The sequence below is a fragment of the Lytechinus pictus genome, chromosome 13 (genome assembly GCF_037042905.1).
Source record: "Lytechinus pictus isolate F3 Inbred chromosome 13, Lp3.0, whole genome shotgun sequence".
Taxonomy (NCBI): Eukaryota; Metazoa; Echinodermata; class Echinoidea; order Temnopleuroida; family Toxopneustidae; genus Lytechinus; species Lytechinus pictus.
Window position 1 is genome coordinate 7,097,939 of NC_087257.1, and position 23,931 is coordinate 7,121,869.

The window sequence follows — 23,931 nt, forward strand, 5'->3', positions numbered from 1 at the left end:
AATGATGATGATGATGATGATAATGATAATGATAATAATGATGATGATGATGATGATGATGATGATGATGATGATGATGATGATGATGATGATGATGATGATGATGATGATGATGATAATAATAATAATAATAATAATAATAAAGATAAAGATAATAATAATTTAAAAAAATGATGAGGTACATGGGTACCAGCCGGATGTAATGCCTCAAAAAGCTGTGAGCACCGGAACTGGTAGACTAGCTTAGCCGGGGTAATATAGGAGCAACTCGAGCACCTAACAAGGTGGAAACGTGGCATTATTTATTTATTTCTATTTAAAGCATTGGAAATTGGAGAAAACCACTGTTAAAATCCTATTTGTGAAAAAGATTTCTGCTTCCTCAAAAAGTGACCACCTTTAACTGTAATGCAAATTTATATCATAACTTTTATATATGCTTGAATAATGACACATTTTTCAAACTGTATTGTAATACTTACCTATAACTGACATGATGATGCTTGTTGTTATTACTATGTTGCGTATTTGTTGGAATCTTCTCCAGAACCAGACTATCCTGTCCATGCTCTTTTAATCTGACCGTATTTGCTTCAACATCCTATAAAAAGGGGGAAAAAAGTTCCTACAATTAAAAAAAATATATCAAACTGAACTATCTACTGTAGATGTGAAAGAAGCCTGTATATGTATTTAATTTAATTTTATTCATTTGGTTTTGATCTGATCAATCATACATGTAACTATTCGATTCCATCTCTGTGACTATACCAGGGTCCATATGATATATTAAAAGCTCCTTGTAAATTACAAAAGGATTTAGGCATGCCTGATTGACCCTTCCTTGTGCTAAATGATAAACCCATATGTAGTTGACTTAGCACCTATCCTCAGACCACCATTTTTTTCTTGTGAAGTCATGCATAACTTGATGAAGTAGTAAATGTAAAGAGAAACAAAACAGGTACGTATTTCATAAAGCTGTGTGTGAAGTTTTCTGCACGACTTTACACACAAATAAAACATGTTCTTATGTTATAAGCAAGCAACATAGGTATATTTCGTATAGGTCATGTTACTATCGGAATATGCAAGGTAAACTTTCTGTGCCATAATCTTTTCCTATTCCTTTTCTACCACCCCACCACCACCATCATCAACATCATCATCATCATCATCAACATCAACATCATCATCAAAATCATCATCATCATCATCAACATCACCATCAACATCATCAACATCACCATCAACATCATCAGCTCCTTCATCATCTTCCTTTTCACCATCATTGTTTATTTTCCTGATTATATATTAAAGGAAGTGTTAATTGTTTGATTGTTTTCTTTAATTCTTTTTACTTAATTCATCTATTCTGCTCACTATTAATACATGTTTTGGTTTGTTATATTTTCAATAATTTTTTTGCTTACAATGGCAATCCATCTTCTGCAACTGATTTTATATTCAATGATAAATTTGTCTGATTTTTTGTCAAAATGTATTTGCTATACACTGTATCTATGTTATCATATCATATTGTTATGTAGAAGAAAAAAGAAAATCCCGAGAAGGGGTCACCAGTCTTTACGAAGCACCACCTTAGACTCACCCTAAGTATCCTATTGAAATCGTATTTATCGACCCTCAGAAACTGACAGTTGTCTTCTCGCAGGACGATGGAAGCCGCTCGCGGCGCATCGTTGACCAGGGCCAGCTTGCCGAAGTCATCCCCTTCGTGGAGGGTACAGACGACGCCCTTGCCGTACTTGACGACGTTGACGGATCCTCGCAGGATGATGAACCACGAACGACCCTCGTCACCTTGGTGAAACACTGACGAAATGATAAACAATGTCAGTTTGAGAAAAAAGTTGAACAAAAAATGGATATTAGGGTTTCTTTGTCACGAGCTTTTGCAGAGTGCTTGTAAGTTTCACACAGATTGCGCAACGTGCACCTCTTGTGCATGAGTGAACCAGGACACGTTTTCCAAACGTTGTTTTCTCCTTATTTTCAAAGCTCTTGCGTAATATCTTTCGAATTCTATCACGCACAAATGTGGGTTATTGTTGATCAACTTTGCCTAATTACATATTTCAATACTTAGGAAGAGCATTTTCAAACTTACTGAAAATCTCATAATTCATTTAAGGTAACTTAACGTATGTTTAAAGGTGGCTGGCCATATATGAACATAGATCTGTTTTACTCAACATTTTTTTTTCTCTTCTTAATCAACCTTTTATAGTTTTTGTACAAAATTGAGCATTCACTGTCTTGTCTTTAGACAGGCAAAATGAACCTTTAGTAAATGAATGACAATTCTGAAGAGTAACTTTCCAACTCACAGACTGTCCCTGCTTTCTCGTGGCACTCGAAGACGAGGACACTCGTGAGCTGGCGCTTGACCATAGTAGAAAGGTGAGCTAAGGCCTTGATATGAAGAAGTTCTTCATAAATGATCTCAAGATCGTCGACACTCCTTTCCTGTGGACTGAAGAACAAAAACAAAGAAAGAGAACATGAATTCAGGCCTGTGTTCTAAAATCTTGTTAATAAATAATAAATAAAATAGGATTTGTATAGTGCACATATCCACCTTGCTAGGTGCTCAAGGCGCTTCTATATTACCCCGGCTAAGCTAGTCTACCAATTCTGGTGCACACAGCTTTTTGAGGAATTACTTCCTGCCGGTACCCATTTACCTCACCTGGGTCGAGTGCAGCACAGTGTGGATAAATTTCTTGCTGAAGGAAAACACGCCACGGCTAGGATTCGAACCCACGACCCTCTGTTTGAAAGGCGAGAGCCAGAACCACTAGACCATATGCACCCATAAGTTAATCTCTGGTCTAAATGTGGGGTCGTCGTGGTCTAGTGATTCAAAATCACATCTTTCAATCAGAGGGGCGTGGGTTCAAAGCCCAACCATGGCATGTTATTCTCAGTCAGCAAGAAATTTACCAACATTGTGCTGCACTCGACCAAAGGTGAGGTGAATGGCTGAAGGGTACCTGCACCCTTGAATGCTTTAGCGCTACATGAATGGACCACAGTATCATTATCAATATTATCATAAATTTGTGGTTGAACTACCGATATAGCCTACTAGGACAGGTATTTCATACAGTATCAGTTCAATTTGTCAGATCAGTTGACAATCAAAGTAACTCGGAATAATTAAGAAAATAGTCCTCTTCATTATTAAAACATGGTGAAACACACAGGTAAAGACAGGAAGGTATAATATAAATGCAATTCTGAAATTTATTGCTTCCCATAATTTCAACACGAGTTAGACCATGGGCTAAATTTATCCGACATTCAGAATACAGGCCAATATGTTATTTGTGCAGCAATGAAAAGGGTGAAAACAGGAGGAAAAACCGACTGTCAACTGCAATTGTACAGTGACACTGACTCACACGAATTTAGAGGTAAAAAGGTAATATCAAATTTTCTGATGTACTGTATCTTCTTCCCTAATTCACCATTCACCCCTTCAGAAAAATCTTTCTATCTGCGTTGGGTTTCCCCTTTAAAGCTATAGTCTTTCATTCAACTTGAAAGAATATACCTGTCAATAATTTAGAATTGTAATAAAAGTTGCATTCTAGCCTTATGATTACAACCATAAAGCTGGTGACTGAGTATACATCAAATAGATTTTAAGAAAAAAAGTAAGAAGTAAATGCAGATTAGTAGAAGTGCTATGAAACTCACTTCACTCTTTTTCAGCATATAAATACTGTATATGTTAAGCAAAGTAATAAAGTTCACTGACAAATGTAACAATTAGATTTATAGTCAACACTGCATTCAAAGAAATAGCAGAAATAACAATTATGATTAGCATATTTTATCAGAAGAGAAAGATGGATTGATATATATAGGTTAATATAAAGAGGAGATCAGATTAAGATTCACCATTGCAAAGAAAGTGGATACAATTACTGGAAATAACACAGTGTCCCACAGTGTGTGCCACAGTGTGGAACACAATGTGAAATCACCATCAGACTGTTAAATTTGTGCATTACAACAGGGTGATCACATACATGTATTCACATAGTTGACCATGTGAACATGCCATGAACAGTCAAACTGTCGAAGTGTCCACAGTGTGAAAAAATATGTTCACACTGTGGAATTTGGCATTTTAGCTGTGTGATCACAATTTGACATAGTTGACCATGTGAACACGCTGTGAACAGTCAAATTGTAGAAGCGTACACAATGTAAAACTATGTTCACACTGTTAAATTTGAGCATTTCAACAGTGAGATCACAAATTCAGCACATACACTGTACGCTACCATGTGAACAAGCTGTGAACAGTCACACTGTCGAGGTGTCCAGTGTGAAAATATCTTCACACTGTTGAATTTCGGCATTTCAACAGTGTGATCACAAATTAACATACTCAACCATGTGAACAGTCACACTGTCGAGGTGTCCACAATGTGAAAATATCTTCACACTGTTGAATTTCGGCATTTTAACTTTGTGATCACAAATTAACATAGTTGACCATGTGAACAGGCTGTGTACAGTCAAACTATTAAGGTATCCACAGTGTGAAAATATCTTTACACTGTTGAATTTCGGCATTTCAACAGTGTGATCACAAATTAACATACTCGACCATGTGAACAAGCTGTCAACAGTCAAACTGCTAAGGTATCCACAGTGTGAAAATATTGTCACACTGTGTTGAATTTGAGCATATTAACAGTGTAAATCACAAATTCACATACTCGACTATGTGAACAGGCTGTGAACAGTCAAACTGTTTAGGTATCCACAGTGTGGATAATATTTCTTCATACATGTAGTCCACTACGTGAACACACTGTGATCACACTGTTGGACACTGTTTTCTTTCAAGCGGTTAATGCTGATTTAAATCATTTAAAAGTCGGGGGTGTACTTCTGGAGAGCTATTATTTCTTTTGTCATAACTTTTGTCATTATCTTCTAGATCGCCATGATTGTCATTAAATAATGGGTATTTTGCAGATTTTCTTTATTCTATCGTATGTATCCATGCAGGTACCCGCCCATCTTTTAATCGACAGACCAATCAATATCACCGGTTAGTTCCGAGTAAAAGACTTTGGCCCCAATGGGAATGCCCGGGGACACGTGGTTACGTATCCTCAATACAGTAACGAGAGATATATTAAAGAGACAGATAGCTGAGGAGTATAGAAGACAGGGAGAAATAAAGGAAAGATAGAGAGAAAAATAGAGGAAACAATATGTAGGCCAACCTAACTGCTTGTAGCATTAAAAAAATATTTGTGAAAAAGGGTAGTCATATGAATAATGAGTGAAACTATTATATCATTGTGTACTTCACAAATAGTTTGCAGGGTAAAAGGATATTATGACCCTTAAAGAAATTCAAAATTCTTGACTGCTGGGCAATGACATCAATTTTACATCTTTTGCATGTACATGTAATGGGATTATGGGCGTTTACAAAACCTCACATTTTTTGTGCTCGCTATCGAGAAGAGACAAAAGTTATGACAAAAAAATTCATGGAAGAAAGTGAGAAAACATAAGACATAAAAAAATACACTTTCAGAGCACCACTCCAGTATACACACAGCATAGGCGGATCCAGCTTTTTGCGAAAGGGGGGGCGCACTGCCGAGCGGCGCACAATTTTTTGCACTTCACCGGCGCCATAAAAGTAAATGTTGAAAAAGGTGTATACATATATATATACAAATATACATATATATCTATATGACTCATGAGATAGAGACACATATCTCACCAACAAATTAATGCGGGCGCAAAGCGCGAGCTGAAATCTTTATAGTATACTGACCTGAAAAAAGGAAAAAGGTGCCTGTTTAGGACTGTTTGTAGTAACTCATGAGGAGGATACATATCTCACAACACAGATAATGCGAGTGCCGAGGGCGAGCTAAAATTTCTTTATATTCTGACCAGAAATGTTTATATTCTAAGCATTTTGGTACTAATGATTAAGATGGGTATCTAAAAAAACAATAGATGCGAGCGCGAAGCGCGAGCTTAAAATTTTGATATTTCGATCTGAAAAAAATGACAGTTTAATGGACGTTTTTAATAGAGAACAATATTATATCCAACAAAAAAAGATGATTGCAAATCGAAGCGGGAGTTCTTTTGATTAGAACTGAAAACAGGACACATATATTTAATCATACAAAGTATGGGGTTTTGCTACAGAAATGATGCGAGCGCGAAGCGCGAGCTGAAAATTTTTAAATTCCAATCTGAAAAGCGGACAATTTGCACGATTTTAAATAAAGAACGAGTTGTGTAGCTCTATCTCACTTGCTGATTTCTGTGTAACATTACCATCTTATTTTATTTTTGCACATGCGGAACTAATCTTATGCAATTTGTAATGATGAGTAATTTTTATCTAGTCACTTTGATGAAACTGGATATAATGCTTATGAGCTGAATTCAGAAAGAGACCTTTCAAGACAGAGCTTTGGAAAAAGTTCTCCAGTTTTATAGGTATCGTTATCTTTGTTTTAAACTTATTCCTGAGTGATCAGATGAATAATATATTTAACTTTAATAATGGAAGAAATTTTGTGGCGTAAACATTTAAACGTTAAAACAAAGGTATTGAAAAACTGTATTTATACATTGAAAATGATATTCAGTGGTTTAAGGTCTAACGAATATACGTCTGCATGGTTGCGTAATTATACACTCCCGGTATAAGCAACGTTTTGGACTAAAATATCGAATAATCTTCATAAAACACTAGAGTAGCTGTCTTACACTAAAGGCCATAGAGGTGCCACAATGTGGAATGTGTAAAGAAGAAAAGTGACTGACCTTTTTTACAAAAGCATTGGAAAATAAGATCAAAATTAAAGGATTTGCTCTACACTTTTGTATGATTCTGGGATTTTTTAAAATAACAAGTTAAAGATTTCATGACATCTGAGGGCAACTTTCCCGCCCCAGTCCACTCTGTAAGGGCATGCGATAAGCTTCGTTATTCGTTATGACCATTCAACAATACAATGTATAACCAGCTAGATGCCGCTGATCATTCTTGACCAGCGCCGATCTAGATTTGGTTGGCAATAGGCCCTTCTTCATTATTCTACCGGCGCCTATTTAGTGGAACCAGGGAACGCTGATCATTCTTGACCGGCGCCGATTTAAATTTAGGTGGCGCCGGTTAAGACAAAAGCAGCGCCGATTTGTCTTGACCGGCGCCGATTTAAACAAGTAGTACTGATTATTTTTACAGAGGTCACGTAAGATTCAGGCAGCGGCAATTCATAATCGACTGGCACCGATTTAGAACCAGGAGGCGCCGATTATTCTTGACTGGCGCCGATTTGGATTTAGGTGGAGCTGATTATTCTTGATCGGCGCCGGTTAAGAACTCGGGCAGCGTCGATTTTTCTTTACCGGCGCCGATTTATAACCAGATGGCGCTGATTATTCTTGCCCGGCGCCGATTGAGATGTGGAGCTGATTATTCTTGATCTGCGCCGGTTAGGCCTCTATGGAAGCGCCGATTTATAACCAGATGGCGCTGATTATTCTTGTCCGGCCCCGATTTAGATTTAGGTGGCGCTGATTATCCTTGATCGGCGCTAAGAACTCAGGCAGCGTCGATTTTTTTTTTTTAACGGCGCCGATTTATAACCGAATGGCGCCGATTTTTCTTGTCCAGCGCCGATTTAGATTTAGTTGATGCTGATTATCCTTGATTGGCGCCGGTTAAGACTCTGGCAATGTCAATTTTTCTTGATTTGCGCCGATTTATAACCAAATAGCGTTGATTATTCTTGTCCGGCGCCGATTTAGATTTAGGTGGCGCTGATTATTCTTAATTGGCACCAGTTATATGCAGGCAGCGCACTTTATACCGGCGAAGTTGTTGGGAAAAAAGTAGTTTTCCTTTCTTTCCTTTATTTTTATTTTTTCAAGCGGCGCCTTTTCTTTATTTTACTTTTTTTGAGCGGCGCCGCTCAAATATTAGGGGGGGGGGCGCGCGCCCCCTGCGCCACCCCCCTGGATCCGCCGATGCACAGTGACTGAATAACTTAATATTAAACAGTAATATCGTTGGTGGTCATCCGAACCGTCATATTGCTATACGACAGTGCAAAACCCAATTCAGAGAAAAGAGATTTGATAAAGAACTTGTAATATTAGCATTCAAATCTAACAAAAGTGTAATGTCCATCATAATTGTACTCTTTCAGAGTGATTCTTTGAGAGACTTTTGTTTCGACCATTATATGAGATTAAAAGCCTACTATAAAAAAACAATAATTTCTTTTAACAAGGCACTTCAAATACAATAGGTTGGATTATTGATTATCAGAAAATTACATACAAATAAACTGAATTATAGCCTACAACTCATTACATATAAATAAACTAAATGACGTAATTCATTACATACAAATAAACTGAATGATATATTCCATCCTTGTTTCTTCAACTTATTACGTTGAATATTGCTTTGAAATTATAATAACAGTATAACCTACATGACAGACTAAGGCCCTGTGTCAAGAAGCAAAGCAATTCACCTGGGCCCCGTCTTACAAAGAGTTGCGATTGATCCAATCAATCACAACTATGGAAAGCCAGCAAAGTCAACATATAAAATGCATGTTTGTTCAAAAAAATTTCTAGATATAAATGTCTATCCATAAATTCATTGATTTCTAGATTATTTGGTGCGTTCTCCGTTGTTTACAAAGGACATTTTGCAAATTTCTTGTAGAAAAAATTATGACATGGATGGATTTTCCATAGAGTTACGATTGATTGGATTGGTCACAACTCTTTGTAAGACGGGCCCACACATATTATCAATGCAATCAATCGTAGAAATCAGCACTGCAATCAATACTTAGGCTTTTTGTAACAGGGGCCCTAATTATCTGTAACGGCTGAAGGATCCTACATGTCTTAGATGATGAGATGAGTTCCTCCATTACATTCTAAGTACCGTAGTTAATGAAGCTATTTGGCTGATATTATAATGTACCACTTCTAGGTATACAGGGGCCCCCACATGTAGTTCCAGGGTTGAAATAGAAGATTTAATAAGTACTGTATACACATACATGTATGACATTCCTAGCAGAAGACAGACAGAAGGACCATTTGTAATCAAAGATTTTCTCCTAATTCTTTATTTACTTCAGACTTATGAAACTATACTAGAAATAATACTGTGATGTGATAGTTACAACATTCATGTTTTATGATAATGAATTTGTAAACTGCAGATATACATGTATATCTACATCAATTAGAACTCACATCTGTATAATAATAATGTTAGTATAAACTTATGTTTTTAAGCATTGCATCACGCAGAAATGCAGTGTGCAACTACTCAGACCAACAGGCAATCTTGTATGTAGTTCACCCTACCATTTGTAATTGAATCAATTAACATCATTTCCCAAGATATTTGTAAGAGCTTCAATTATTCATATCAGATGAGTTTTCCAGGAATATTTTGTTTTAATGAATCACTTTTATTAGTCACACTTGCAATCATGCACAGAGCCATAACACTTTATCTATTAATCATTAATGATAAAACATGCATAGAAATACATACATTCCAGAATTACAATTGATGTTAGTAAATTACATGCAAAGAGAATAACTAAAGGGACTTTAAAAATAAGGTATGCAAAATGATATGAACAGAATGGGACTATGAGAAAAAGCAGATGGAAGAAAGAAAATTACTGAGAAATGAAAATCAATTTAAGATTTTATGAATAATCGCAATAATATCGCTAAGAAAGTGCCATGCCGTGGTGCAGATTTCTTTCCACAGAGCAAACAATGCAATTCCATGCAAATTTTAACAATGCCAATTGTGCGATCTTTGCATCATCGTGATCATGGACATTCCAAAATATACAAAAACGGAGAAAGCTTTTCACATTGCAAGTACATGTATTTTCGAAATTTTTTTTAGCCTATTTTATCAAACCTTCTCTTATAATAGATTCACCAAAGAATTATTTGAACTAAAAGGGGTTTTTTAAACCAAGTATGGCAGTATAAATTTTCTGTTTACAGAAAAAGGATCTGTCCAAGGAGATAAAACACAAATTCACCAGAATCATTAGCATGCAAGGCTTTGAGAGGGAGCATTCCACAATTGTTTTTTTTTTAATCGCATAAATTATGCTCATACAGATGGAACGAGAGAGAGGGAGAAGGAGGGGAGGGGAGGGAAAGAAAGGGTGAGTGAGAGAAATAGATCGGGGATTGGGGGAGCAAGAGATAGAGGCTGTTCTCACTACGTTCCTAAAACTAGTTTAGTGGAACTAGTTTAACGCGTAGTGAGAACGGTCGAAGCGGTCTTGGAAGTGATCTTCCAAACCAGTTTGGAAAACCACCTCGCGATGTAGTTTTCAAGATCGCTTTGCCTCGTTAAACTGGTTTTAGCGTAAGTGAGGACACAACCGTTCTTCGGGAAGCAATATTCGTACATTTTGAGCACGCTACTCCACACAACAGGTGTAGAATGCCTATGCTGCGGTTTCGAATTTCGCGCGAAACGTGTCACCCCACTGAGAGCGTTTCCATAGCAACAATAGCGCTTTACGTGAAGTGATTTTGAAAACCACTTTCGTGTGATCAAGTGGGAACGCTAGCAAAGCGATCTTCCAAAGTGGTTTCCTGAATCGGTTTCCAGTAAACTAGTTTTAGAAAGCGTAATGAGAACGGCCTCATAGACATGTGAAAAATTAAAAAAGGTTAATAGTTTAAATCTGATTCTATATGAATAAATCCAGTGCATTTGTGTATAGATCTCTAGTCAAAAGCCGTGAATGGTATGCCTAATCACGTACAAAGCTCTAAATTCAGCCATTTTGAATTTAAAAAATCACCATGGCAACATAGCGATGTACTTACTCGAACCCCCATGCTCGGACAGGAGTGCTATATGTGAGTATAAGAGTGTGAAGACAACAAGAAACAAAAAAAATATGGGGATGCTTTATGTAAAGCAAATCAAAAGAAATTCATATTAAAGTTATATATTGTATGCAACATGCAACATGTCTATGAATGTGAACTTATATATCAAAGCCCCATCTTACAAAGAGCTTACAAATGCAATCAATTCACATACAGCCCAATTTAGGGTGTAGATATATGGCGTACTCAAGAAATAAGAGTTAAGTTCAATTATAATTTGAATCAATTACAGCCCTTGATTAAAAAAATGTTCACGGTATACTTTAATTAAACATGTATCCATGGCCTTGTTGCATAAAATTCACCATATTACCACATCAATTCAAAGTAAAATTGCAACATTGTCAATCAAAATCACAATGTCTATGATTTTTGTTGTTTCGATAAAGAACATAGTTACAATCTCATTTTATGTGCATGCAAAAGGCTATGTTATCTTTTCACAAAGTTTAAATGCAAAGTATATCAAATAAATAAACTATGAAACAATTGAAAAGAATGAAGTCAGTCATGGAATATTGGCCCCTTTGTCTGTAATTAAATTATATAATACTGAAAAGCGAGGGATATCCATAACATTTGTTGGTTCAAAATGTATTTTTTTTTAAATAAGGAATAGAAAGCTTTTATGAATGTGCTGTGATTAGCATATTTGAAGATATAAGTGTCATGAAGAAACGATCGCTACTTCCATATTTCAATGAAAGAGGAATACTTTCTCATCCTTCTAAACAATCTTCGAGCTGTTGAGTATGATTGATTGTATTATATATATTTCCCGTAGATCCTAGTTTGATCCATCTCAGATAAAGGGTTCATTGGGTAAATAATCACTAATAATCAGAAAGTGTATGTTGATATATATATATTAGAGGAATAAAGATGCTAATGCTGATATCTGAACATTGAGAATAGCAGGACACATTTAGGTGGGAAAATAAAGATGGAAATGATGCTTCTCCTTTTCTTTATTCATAAAGTGCATGAGTAAATTATGATGGATCTCGTGCTGACAAAATTTTGACAATCACAGGTTAAATCAGAGTTCAAATTTTGAGGGTTACGATGACTACGATGATGATGATTGTGATGACAACGATTAGGACAGAGAGAGTGATGATGGTGTTGAAGATGACGATGACGATGGCAAAAATGATGGGCTGAGATGATGAAAATTATGATGATGATAATGATGATGAAGATGATGATGTTGGTGGTGGTGGTAATGGTGATGATGAGGATAATGATGATGACGATGATGGTGGTGGTTGTGGTAATGATGATGATGATGATGATGATGATGATGATGATGATGATGATGATAATGATGATGATGATGATGTTGGTGGTGGTAATGACGATATTGATGATGATGATGGTGATAATGACATTGATGAAAATGATGATGATAATGATGACAATGATGATGAGGAAAATGATAATGATGATGATGGTGGCAATGATGATGATGATGACGATGGTGGCGATGATGATGATGATGATGAGGTTAGTGATAATCATGATGATGGTGATGATATTGATGATGATGATGATGATGATGATATTGATGATGATATTGATGATGATGATGATGATGATATTGATGATGATATTGATGATGATGATGATGGTGATGATGATATTGATGATGATATTGATGATGATGATGATGATATTGATGATGATATTGATGATGATGATGATGATGCTGCTGATGATTATGTTGATGATGATGATGGTGAGGTTAGTGATAATCATCATGATGATGGTGATGATATTGATAATGATGATGATGATGATATTGATGATGATATTGATGATGATGATGATAATGATGATGGTGATGATGATAATGATGATGATGATGATAATGAGGTTAGCGATATCATCATGATGATGGTGCTGTTGGTGGTAATGATGATGATCATATTAATGATAATGATGATATTGATGATGGTAATGATGATAATATTGATGATGATGATATTGATGATGATGATGATGATTGTAATGATGATGATGATGATGATGATGATAATGAGGTTAGCGATAATCATCATGATGATGGTGTTGGTGGTGGTAATGATGATGATATTGATGATGATGATGATATTGATGATGATGATGATTGTAATGATGATGATGATAATGATGATGATGATGATGATGATGATAATGATGATGATGATGTTAATGATGATGATGATGATGATGATAATGAGGATAATGGTAATCATGATGATGATGGTGTTGGTGTTGGTGATGGTTATGATCATGATGATGATGTTATCAATGATGATGATGATGACGATGATATTGATGAGGAGGAGGAGGAGGTGAAAGAGGATTATAATGATAATCATGGTGGTGGTGGTGGAAATAATGATGATGATGACAACAATGATGGGGATAATGATGAAAGGGATGATGATATTAATGACGATCATGATTATGACGGCAATGATGATAATGACAATCATGATTATGATGGCAATGATGATAATGACAATCATGATTATGATGGCAATGATGATAATTACTGTCTGATGAAAATGACAATGAGTGTGATGCTGATGACATTGATAAAAGTGAAATCGAAATGACATGGTTTTCATGAAGACATTCATGATCACCGGACAATTTAGTAAAACACGAGATTTTTTTTAAACCAAATACCTGACCGCAACCATTAGAAACACAAAACAAAAATGCCTCACTTGTTATGAGAGAACAATGTGAACACTTTTTTTCCGATAGAACAATGACTACCTGCCTAAGTGCAAGTGTGACTAATTTATAGATTGCATGAAATACATGTATCTGCTAATACTCCAGATAGTATCACAGCCTATGAGATATACATGTACCACTTTTCCTTCTTTTTCAGATAAAGTAGCTAGTAATTTCCTTCAAAGCTTATGCTTCTAATCTCCCTAAGTAACTGATCTAAATTACATAATTCAAAATTTATCATTATAAAAATAAGGAAAACACCCCTAATCATCTTGATACTTATTCATATCAAACCAAATTCTTCCAAAGCAAAAATCAACTGATATTATAATGTGGGTTACAAGTAACAGTAGCAAACAAGCATAAAACTCATGCACGTTATTATAAGGGGAAAATCATTATGTTACCATAGCAACAACACTCAACAAAAACTCACAGAAACAATTATTTGACAAGCACCACACATAAAGCAGCAGCCGAAGCAACGTTGTAGCTGGCCAACATTGATAATGTCATGTAGTGATATAGTTTGTAACATTTTTAGAATTGTAGGTAGCTACTAATATTGAACAACAATTTATATCTTATTCTATTCTTATATTACTTCTGTGCAATAGTCTTTATTCTTGAAATGAGGATAAGTTTATTTCCTGTTCTTAGAACACTTCTCCCATTCGTAGAGAAATGCATATGACTTTTTCCCATTATTTTTTTTAATATTTTTTTTTACAATACTTGGCATGGAGGGGGAGGATGAAACTATATTTGCATAATAACTTCTTTTTTTTATTGTATTATATAATCTTCTCAACAGGACAATATTCACTTTCAGGTCTCTATGAATTAGCAAAATATGGGAGGAACAAAGGCATTCATGATTTTTTTTAACTTATTTACATATTTCTTAATATGAAAGGAAATCTTTCTAGTAAAGTCAACTTTTCATAGTGTTTGTTTGGTCATTTAGCAGAAATCCCGCTACTGGGAGCTATGCGTCTTTTTATTGCAGCTTTGCCAAATACCTCTTTACTTCATCTATGATGAAATATGAGAATTGGTCATGAAAAGGTGATTCCTGAAAAAAAGACGCAACTGTGACTATCGACAAGGTGCCTATGATGACAAATCATGGATTCTACTCTGTATCTCAACGCATGACTGCATGAGCTTGAGAAGAAAAAAGACAGCAATTTTTTACCAATCCAGTCTAGTATCTATAACTTCTCATAATTTCAGACAGAAATAGCAGTCTATGGTTCACTGAATCCTAGTTATTTTCATTATTCTGAAGTATTCTTTTTCAAATGTTTTTTTTTTGGTCAAATGACATGTAACACTGTTTTTTTATGTTAAAACATAAGCAGTTAGAACATGGCAATATAAATGGAAGTACGCAATATGTTAGTTTGTCAGGTTACTCAGTCTGATAAAATATAGGTTATCCTTGTGTTAGAAATCGGTTAGATATCAGAAAAAAATCTTAGGTAGTTCTAAAAACCTTACCCATCTAGAGATGTAGATAAAGAGGAAGAAATAAGATGAAGAACATATGAACAACAAAGATATAACAGGATGTTAAAATGAGAATAACCAACTTTAAGATAACATAATCTCTTCATATAGCAATCATCTGAAAGTGTAAACATCTTTTTTAAGTGTGTTCAAATGGTATTATGAAAAATAAATGTCATAATTTTTTTAATTTGATAATATCCTGTAAACGTGGACACCACCTATTTGATTAACCTATTCCACAGTATGGACTTGGCTGAAAATTGAGGATATTAACTTTGTTTGCAGTTTCTTGATATCCAATCCCTACAATTGTGAGAAAATGCTCAAAGAGCCCTTTTAAAAGAAAAACATAAAATATTGCTGATAAAGGGCACTAGATATGTTTGATTTTCATGTTTAAATCTAGATAAAAATAAAAATATTGCTGACAGAAGGCACTAGATTTTTTTATTTTCATATTTAAATTTAAATGAAAATGAAAATATCGCTGGTAGAGGACACTAGAAATGTTTGATTTGAATATTTGAATTTAAATTTAAATACAAATAAAAATATCACTGACAGAGGGCACTAGATTTTTTTTTTTTCATATTTAAATTCAAATAAAAATAAAAATATCACTGACAGAGGGCACTAGATTTTTTTTATTTTCATGTTTAAATTTAAATAAAAATATCACTGACAGAGGGCACTAGATTTTTTTCATATTTAAATTTAAATAAAGATTAAGATATCACTGACAGAGGGCACTAGATTTTTTTTCATATTTAAATTTAAATAAAAATAAAAATATCACTGACAGAGGGTGATAGATATGTTTGATTTGAACATCTAAATTTTCAGAGAATCAGCAGCTGATAAAAGATCAAATCGCTGCTACACGTTTTAAGATAAGACAAGAATGATAGATGATACTTGATTCCATTTCACATCATTGACCTATTACCAAAGCTAAAGACACTAAAGATACTTTCCTAAGAATGATGATTTGGGTCAGTAAGAGAGATCAAAGTTCAAACTCACGGTTTTCGTAGAATGAGTCTCATCATGGCGTCCGGCGCCACCTTGGACAGCATCCCGGCGATCTCCGGTAGCTCCTCCTCCGCGGCTTTCTTCTGGGATGACGTCGGGGTGCTGGTGATGCCGAGATCGTCCTCTCGGAACCGGTACTGGTGCTCGGCGTCTTGGAAGGGGTGCTCTCTGTTTACTGCGAGAGAAGAAAGAGGATGCATTTACATCTGTAGAATTATTCTGGTTTCTTTTGAAGCAGGGTGTTATCGATGATGACCAATACGAATTGAAAATCGACAACATCTATAGGAAAACTCATGATGTATTTGCATCCATAGTTTATCTCATTGTTTATTTCAAATCAAAGTAAAATAGAACAAGTAGCTGAATTGGATGAGCCTGCGCCTATGAATGTTTTTAAAAGAAATATGGTGCAATATACAGTGCGTCCCACAAAAAACGAAACCGAGATTTATCGATGATTTATCATAACTTAATCGCAAATACAATAGACAAGTGACCTACCATTTTAAAGCTTAGAATCTCCTCTTTCAACTGAAATTACTTAGATTATATCTCATTCACGCATGAGTGAGCAAAAACAATTTGAAAAGGGGATACCAAAAAGTCATTTGGCGGGCCGTATCTGGGTTTTAAAAAGAAAACCACATTTTTAAAAAGTTCAATATCTGCTCTTTAATTTGATACCTCAATTACAGAAAATGGTCAAGAAATAACAAAGTTCTGGTTATTTGAAATAAGGCTTGAATTTCAATAATTTCATAAAATGAAGAGGTTTTACAGGCTAGCGTTCAAACTCACTCGACACTCCGTTTTGTTAACGATCAGCCATGCATTAAGTCTTTTGTTACCGCGCGATAGCTTCAGTGGGAAACCGGTGAAAACACGTTTATTTAATGAAATTATGGAAATACAAGCATTGTTTCGAGGGATCATAACTTTTTTACTACTTGACCATTTTCTGTGATTTAGGTATCAAAGAAAAGAGAAGATATTGAACTTTTTAGTCATGTGATTTTCTTTTTGAAATTCAGATACCCCCCGCCAAATGAGTTTTTGGCATCCTTTCTTCGAATTGTTTTTGCTCAATCATGCGTGAATGAGAAATAATCTAAGTAATACCAGATGAAAGAGGAGATTCTAAGCTTTACATTGGTAGGTCATTTGTCTATTTTATTTATGATTAAGTTATGATAAATCATCGCTAAATCTCGGTTTCGTTTTTTCTGGGACGCACTGTATAGTGTGTTAACACGCTGCATCGGCTCGCGGTGCAGACACAGCAATTTTCTTTCACCAAAATAGTAGGATCAAGCCCGCGAGCTGGGGCAGACACAGCAATTTTTCTCTGTGTAAACACAAAGTCAAATGCTGTGGATTATCGGTTACACTTCGTAATTCCGAAGGTTCGTAATTCCGAAGGTTCTTCATTCCGAAGATTCGTAATTCCGAAACACGTAAATTGCCTATACCTCGATGTTCGTTAATCCGAAAACGTAAAAGGGTTCGTTAATCCGAACATTTGTGGCGTTATTCCGAAGGTTCGATAATCCGAAAACGAAATAAGGTTCGATGTTCCGAAGGTTCGTTAATCCGAAAACGGAATAAGGTTCGTTGTTCCGAAGGTTCGTTAATCCGAAAATGAAATAAGGTTCGATGTTCCGAAGGTTCGTTAGTCCGATAAGATTCGTTAATCATTTCGTTTTCGGACGGACGAACCTTCGGAATTACAAACCTCATTTCGTTTTCGGATTAACAAACCTTCGGAATTACGAACCTCATTTCGTTTTCGGACTAACGAACCTTCGGAATTACGAACCTCATTTCGTTTTCGGACTAACGAACCTTCGGAATTACGAACCTCATTTTGTTTTCGGACTAACGAACCTTCGGAATTACGAACCTTCGGAATAACCGAACCTTCGTAATAACGAAGCTTCGGAATTACGAATGTATGCGGGATTATCATCATTGTTATGCAGATTTAAGCACCTGCAAAGTTAAATTCAAGTTCAATCATTGCTATAAAGTCATCACTTGAATTATAACTGTATACATGGTAAAGTCCATACCAAAGTTTGATTTTTACTACAATTAATATCCAAGGAATGCAAACAAGGTGTTACTATACTGACATTTAAACAATAGAAATAGTACATTGGCAATCGATCTCTGATCATATCTGAAGATATTTTTTTTTATAATTCTGTTTTTATTATACAAATTGAAATAAATCACAAAATTTACAAATGATTAATAGGTGATTGCAAATCACATAAACACAATTTGGTTACACAAAAAATAACAACCATAATAATAATATAAAAAAACCTACCCACTTATCCTCCCCCACCCCCCCCCCCCCCAAAAAAAAAAGGAATGTGGCAATGTGATGACTTAATATCAGTGTTATCTAAACAAAGATAGGTGATTTGGTAAATAAAGTAGACAAAACAAAATATACAAGCTATGATTATATGAAGTGGTTTCCAAACAACTATTCATAGGATTAAAAAGCACAACATATCTGAAGATATTTGACATTTCAATAATCACTTTTCAACCAAGGAGTAAACCCAAATGAATTGAAAAATAAGGGTCCCAAGTATAAAAGGGTATGACTTATTACAAAATAGAATTTATACATAGGCATGCATTCAATGACAGTTTGTGATAATATTGACAAAATAAATCCACAAACCTTCAGTTATAACGCCCTCTTCGAGCAGAGCTTGCCACATGCCGATAGCCTGAGGTCGCGACCTCACCAACATCATTTGACCCTGCTGCATTAACCAATCGACCATCTCGGATCCCATCATGCATTTGCGGTAGGTTCGAAGGTTGTTCTTCCTGTCTTTGATGAGGTTGGGTGACTTGGCTAAGATCAATGTTCGGAAGATCGTACCTGCGTGGGATAGCCTTTCTGATGGAACCTATATGGTAAATGAACATTATTATTACTACTGCTATTATTACTATTATCATCATTATCTTTATCATCATCATCATCATTATTATTTCATTTTGAAAAACTTTTGCCTGGGTGGTGAAAAGCAAACTGAATCACTATGACCCACAGGTCTCTCCTCCCAATATAACTGATTGAGGGAGTGCAGGTGGACCACTACACCAGGGTTTCCCTCTACTCTTATACGAAGAGTGCAGTGGACTCTTGAATGTGCCATTTCCGTGACTCTACGCTAACTGGGGTCTCCATTTGATGTCCTATCCGAGGGACCGAGTGTTTTCCACTGTTACATAGAATGAATTGCATAATAGTCTTCCTTTCATCCTCGCTTTCAAGAAAATGAAGTGATGTGATCCTCACTCTTTTTCAAGGAGAGGTAGAAGCAATAAAAACATCACAGAGACTTCTGCAATTGGTATTTAACATCAAATAATATGGAATGACTGTTTTCTTTTTGTTCAGCCATCAATAGCTCCAAACGTGCAAAAAAGGAAACATATCATGTACATATTTGCGCTATACAAGAATAGGTTTCTATAAATTATAAAAGAGATGCCTTAATAACACATGAGAATATAGATGGAATTCCATCTCAAAAGAATTTCAATACCTCTATCGTGGTAAGTGATAACAACATTGATGTAGGTTTTAAAGATACATGTAACTATTCTAGCTGCAAGGCTACAGTGCTTAGTTGGGACAAAGCCTGGAGGATAAGCTTTGAATTTCACGCGTACTTTCAGAGGTTACAGTCTTATATAAAAGGTATTATCCACTTTGTTTAATGGCAGTAAATGGGATTACATTTTGTATCCCAGGGGGCTCTTTCAGAAACCCCTTTGCAAAGTCGAGAACGAATTTAATATCGAGAGCCAAAATAGGTGGTTTCAAACCGCCTCGATCACAAGAATCCCCGTTAAATTACGAGAACTTTTTTAGGCTGAAAAATACCCATTAATTATTCCTGCATTCACACCGCCCTGAAACAAACCCTTCGGGATAAGTTCCTGAAGTTACGAGCATGCGCAGTATGGTCTGATAAGCAGCAAGGCGCGAAATTCAAAATCACTAGCCCAGCAGCAACCCATGCACGGCGCCGCACCCAACGACACGCTGGGCTAAAAGTTCCCGTAATTTGCTTTCAGACCGCCAAAATACCCACGACCTTGGAAAAATCTCCGCGAAAGTTCTCGTAATTTCGCCAAGTACCTACTATTTATCGGGTATTTTCTTTCGGGGATATTACGCGTAGTTTGCTTTCAGACCGCCAAAATACCTGGTATTTTCTGATCGGGGTATATTTCCCGATCAGAGAATACCTGGAACTGGCGAACTTTGAGGCGGTCTGAAACCACCTAGTGGAAGCTGAATTTGGTTTGAAATGCTTGCACGACTGTATTTTATTCATATGATTTCATTTAAATTTTAGGTGAAAAAACAACATTTTGCAGTCGAGTGTAGGCCTAAGGTTGAAACATTAATCTGTATGCATTTGCATACTTCAAACCCAGGTGGTGTGGCTAAATATTTACCATTAATTTCAAATGATTGAAAATGGAATCAATCTATTGTAGGTCAGTCAGAGGTTTCATACTTAATTTATTGAGAAATATCAAAAATTAAAGGTAAATTCCAGTTCTGGTAACGATCTCAAAATGACTTTTTACAGAATCTAATATAATGACCACCCAAGTGTCTCGTTTGTATGAATACAAAATATGTGCCAAAGGATTCTGGAAGAAATTGTGTAATTGCTGAGAAATAAGCAAAATAAGCGCATATTCGGTCACTTCCGTCGGGTCTTTATTCCAGCAATAATAATACACTGTCCCACGTGTGCCTATCTGTGTTGGCGATCTTCAGTGTGATCGTATTTCAGCTTAGATTTTATGATTTCACAAAGTTCAGTTTATGTAACTGTACCGGATCTAGATCCACGATGATATAGTCATACTTAACCTTGGTTTTACAGACTTTCTCACGAAATTAGTGTTTTACTGCAACTACTGTAATTTAGCTTTAAACTTTGTTGTTTATGATTTTAAACACTTGTTTCATAATCCTAAATGAGTTAGTAAACATATTTGCAAATCTCTTTTCAATGAAATTAACTTGAGACTTGACATTAAAGTGTTTATTAAACAGTTACATGTATAATGGAGATTACTAACAAAGGAGCTTTGAAATGGATTTTATGCAACCCTTGTAGGATTATGACATTATAGGCATCTGACTTCATTCGTTGCATTCATGCCTAACTTTGGCACAAATCAAAATTTACATCACTGCAAAGAATGCCTCCTGATCATCCTAGCGTTAACACATACCACATAAATATGGTATCAAATTATTTGGGAGAACATACTCTTTCAGGCCATATCTAATAATTATGTGTTTATGACATATTTTTTCCTTAAAATGGGGATATGTGTGGTGTCAAGATTGTTTTTCGACTTACACAGTTGTTCTAAATCCAGTCACTGTGCATGGTATCAGACACTCAAAAAATATTGGGTAAAAATGCTCCATGAGGGTAATTATGTGTCCAACCAACATTGGGCATTTCTTTTGGGCATTTTTATTTATCCAGTGTGATGAACATTTTGCCCATTCTTAAGTGATTCTTGCTTATTTGTTAACCTTACTGGACAATATGCTTCCCGCATTGGGTAAAATACTGCCCAAATTTGGTTGGAGACATAATTACCCTCGTGCTGTACAGTGGAGTATTGCCATAATGCATACTAGCTTCACATCTTCTACTGATGTAAGCACCAATGACGGACAAATATATTCCATTTTCATCCAAGAAATATATACCCTGTTTGTGGGCTCAGCTGTTTCAAGATTAACAATGTCGTTGCAAAGACCTTGTTTTCTTGCTTATACAAGTTTTTTGCACTGATTAAAAGTCTTGATTAAGGATAAAGATGACATCTATTTTTCATGGATACTCCTACCAATGCAGCCACCAAACATACCCACCCCTCGGGCGTTCTTCTATCATTCTATTTCCTCTCCTCATCCCATGGCTACATCCAAGGAGAACACGGCATGAACCTATCCACTTCCAAGCCAAGCTTACATCCCCAAAACAAAATCCCAGCTTGAATTATTAATAACCGAATATTAGCTGCCCGGGAAGTCGCTCGCGGGAGTGGAAATATTGATCTGAAATATTAAACACTCAGGACGCCCACCAATGCGAGGGTGCGATAAACTGTATCAGGGGTTAAACATGGGGGGGGGAGGAAGCAGAGTCATTTCTGTATATCGCGTTATTTCGGATTTATTTTCATTAATATCTCAATGATTGATATTATTAACGTGTTCCAATTTCATTACGGTGATTCATTGTTTCCAACAGTACTGCCACTTCCACTTGGGTAATAGGCCAACCCACCCACCCCCCCCCCTTTATTTTTCTCTTTGGAAAAGCCATTTATCATTGGTGTAAACATGATGATATAGTACCATGGATAAGTGAATCAGTGAGCCCCACTAGGGCCTCGGATTATCTTTTCCATACAGTGCATGATACAGAGATATACAGGCCATACACTCTAAAAACACGAAGGGTGAAAAGCAGTGGTGGATCCAGGGGGGGGGGGCACTGCCGACCTGTACCCCCCCCTCCTTTGAGAGCCATAATCAAATTTGTAAAGTAAATGTAACGTTTTTACCCAAGTGTGCCCCCGCCCCCTTTGAAAGTGATTTCTTTTTTTTCCTGGGACGAAATAGCCTTCAATTTTAGATGAAACCCCTTTTTTTTTTGGGGGGGGGGGTTGTTTCTTGTGTTTTTGCTTGTCAAATTTTCGTCTGGAAAATGTGTCCCCCCTTTTGGAAAATCCTGGATCCACCCCTGGCAAAAAGGATGGAAGAGGGTGGAGAAGGGCCAAGGAGTGACAGCATTTTCCATCCTAGTTAAAACTGCTGTCACTTATCGGATATTTTAAAAGGTGATTTACCCCTCTCCACTCTTTCATCAACCAAATTCATTTCATTTTTTTTTTATTTACTTATACTTCATTTATCCTGTTTTACAAGTAAATAGCACACAATAAAAATGCTGTTTAAAATTGTATACAATGTTGTTTACTATATGGTCGTGGGTTCGAATCCCAGCCATGGCGTAATTTCCTTCGGCAAGAAATTTATCCACATCGTGCTGCACTCGACCCAGGTGAGGTGAATGGGTACCCGGTAGGATTTATTCCTTGAATGCTTTAGCGCCTATATGGCCGCTCAGCTACAGCCGGGGTAATAATAATATACCAAGTATATTTCAGCGCCTTGAGCACATAATCAATGTGGATTTGGCACTTTATAAATACTCTATATTATTATTATTATATAAAACATAGCAGTAGTTGTTTAACAGTTTAAACAACCATGGGTTTTTTTACAGAGAATTATCAAAAGTTAAACTTTGTTTTAGAAGATTTTAAACACTTGTTTAAAAACTGTTTAAACAACTACTGTAATGTTCATATATATTAATCATCATTGTATAACAATTTTAAATAGTGTCTTTACTTTGTATGTCTGACATAAATGATAATGATGATGATCCACAGCATTTATATTGCACCATATTTAGTTAAAAACATTCATAGGCACAGGCTTATCCATTTAAGCTACATGTAATTACTACACATCTGCTGAAA

General features: G+C 35.9%; 1 protein-coding gene across 1 annotated transcript in view; it reads right to left on the bottom strand.

Annotated features, from left to right (window-relative positions):
- The window catches only part of LOC129273934 (rap guanine nucleotide exchange factor 4-like), a 40,900-nt gene extending 18,816 nt beyond the window's left edge, over positions 1–22,084 (bottom strand). Inside the window, exons 1-5 of the mRNA XM_064108691.1 lie at positions 18,995–22,084; positions 16,285–16,468; positions 2,352–2,497; positions 1,613–1,836; positions 483–601 (exon numbers count right to left, since the gene is read on the bottom strand). Coding sequence (XP_063964761.1) covers positions 483–601; positions 1,613–1,836; positions 2,352–2,497; positions 16,285–16,468; positions 18,995–19,115 — 794 coding nt within the window. The 5' untranslated portion in view covers positions 19,116–22,084. The remainder of the gene's footprint in view (positions 1–482; positions 602–1,612; positions 1,837–2,351; positions 2,498–16,284; positions 16,469–18,994) is intronic.
- Between the last annotated feature and the right edge of the window lie 1,847 nt (positions 22,085–23,931).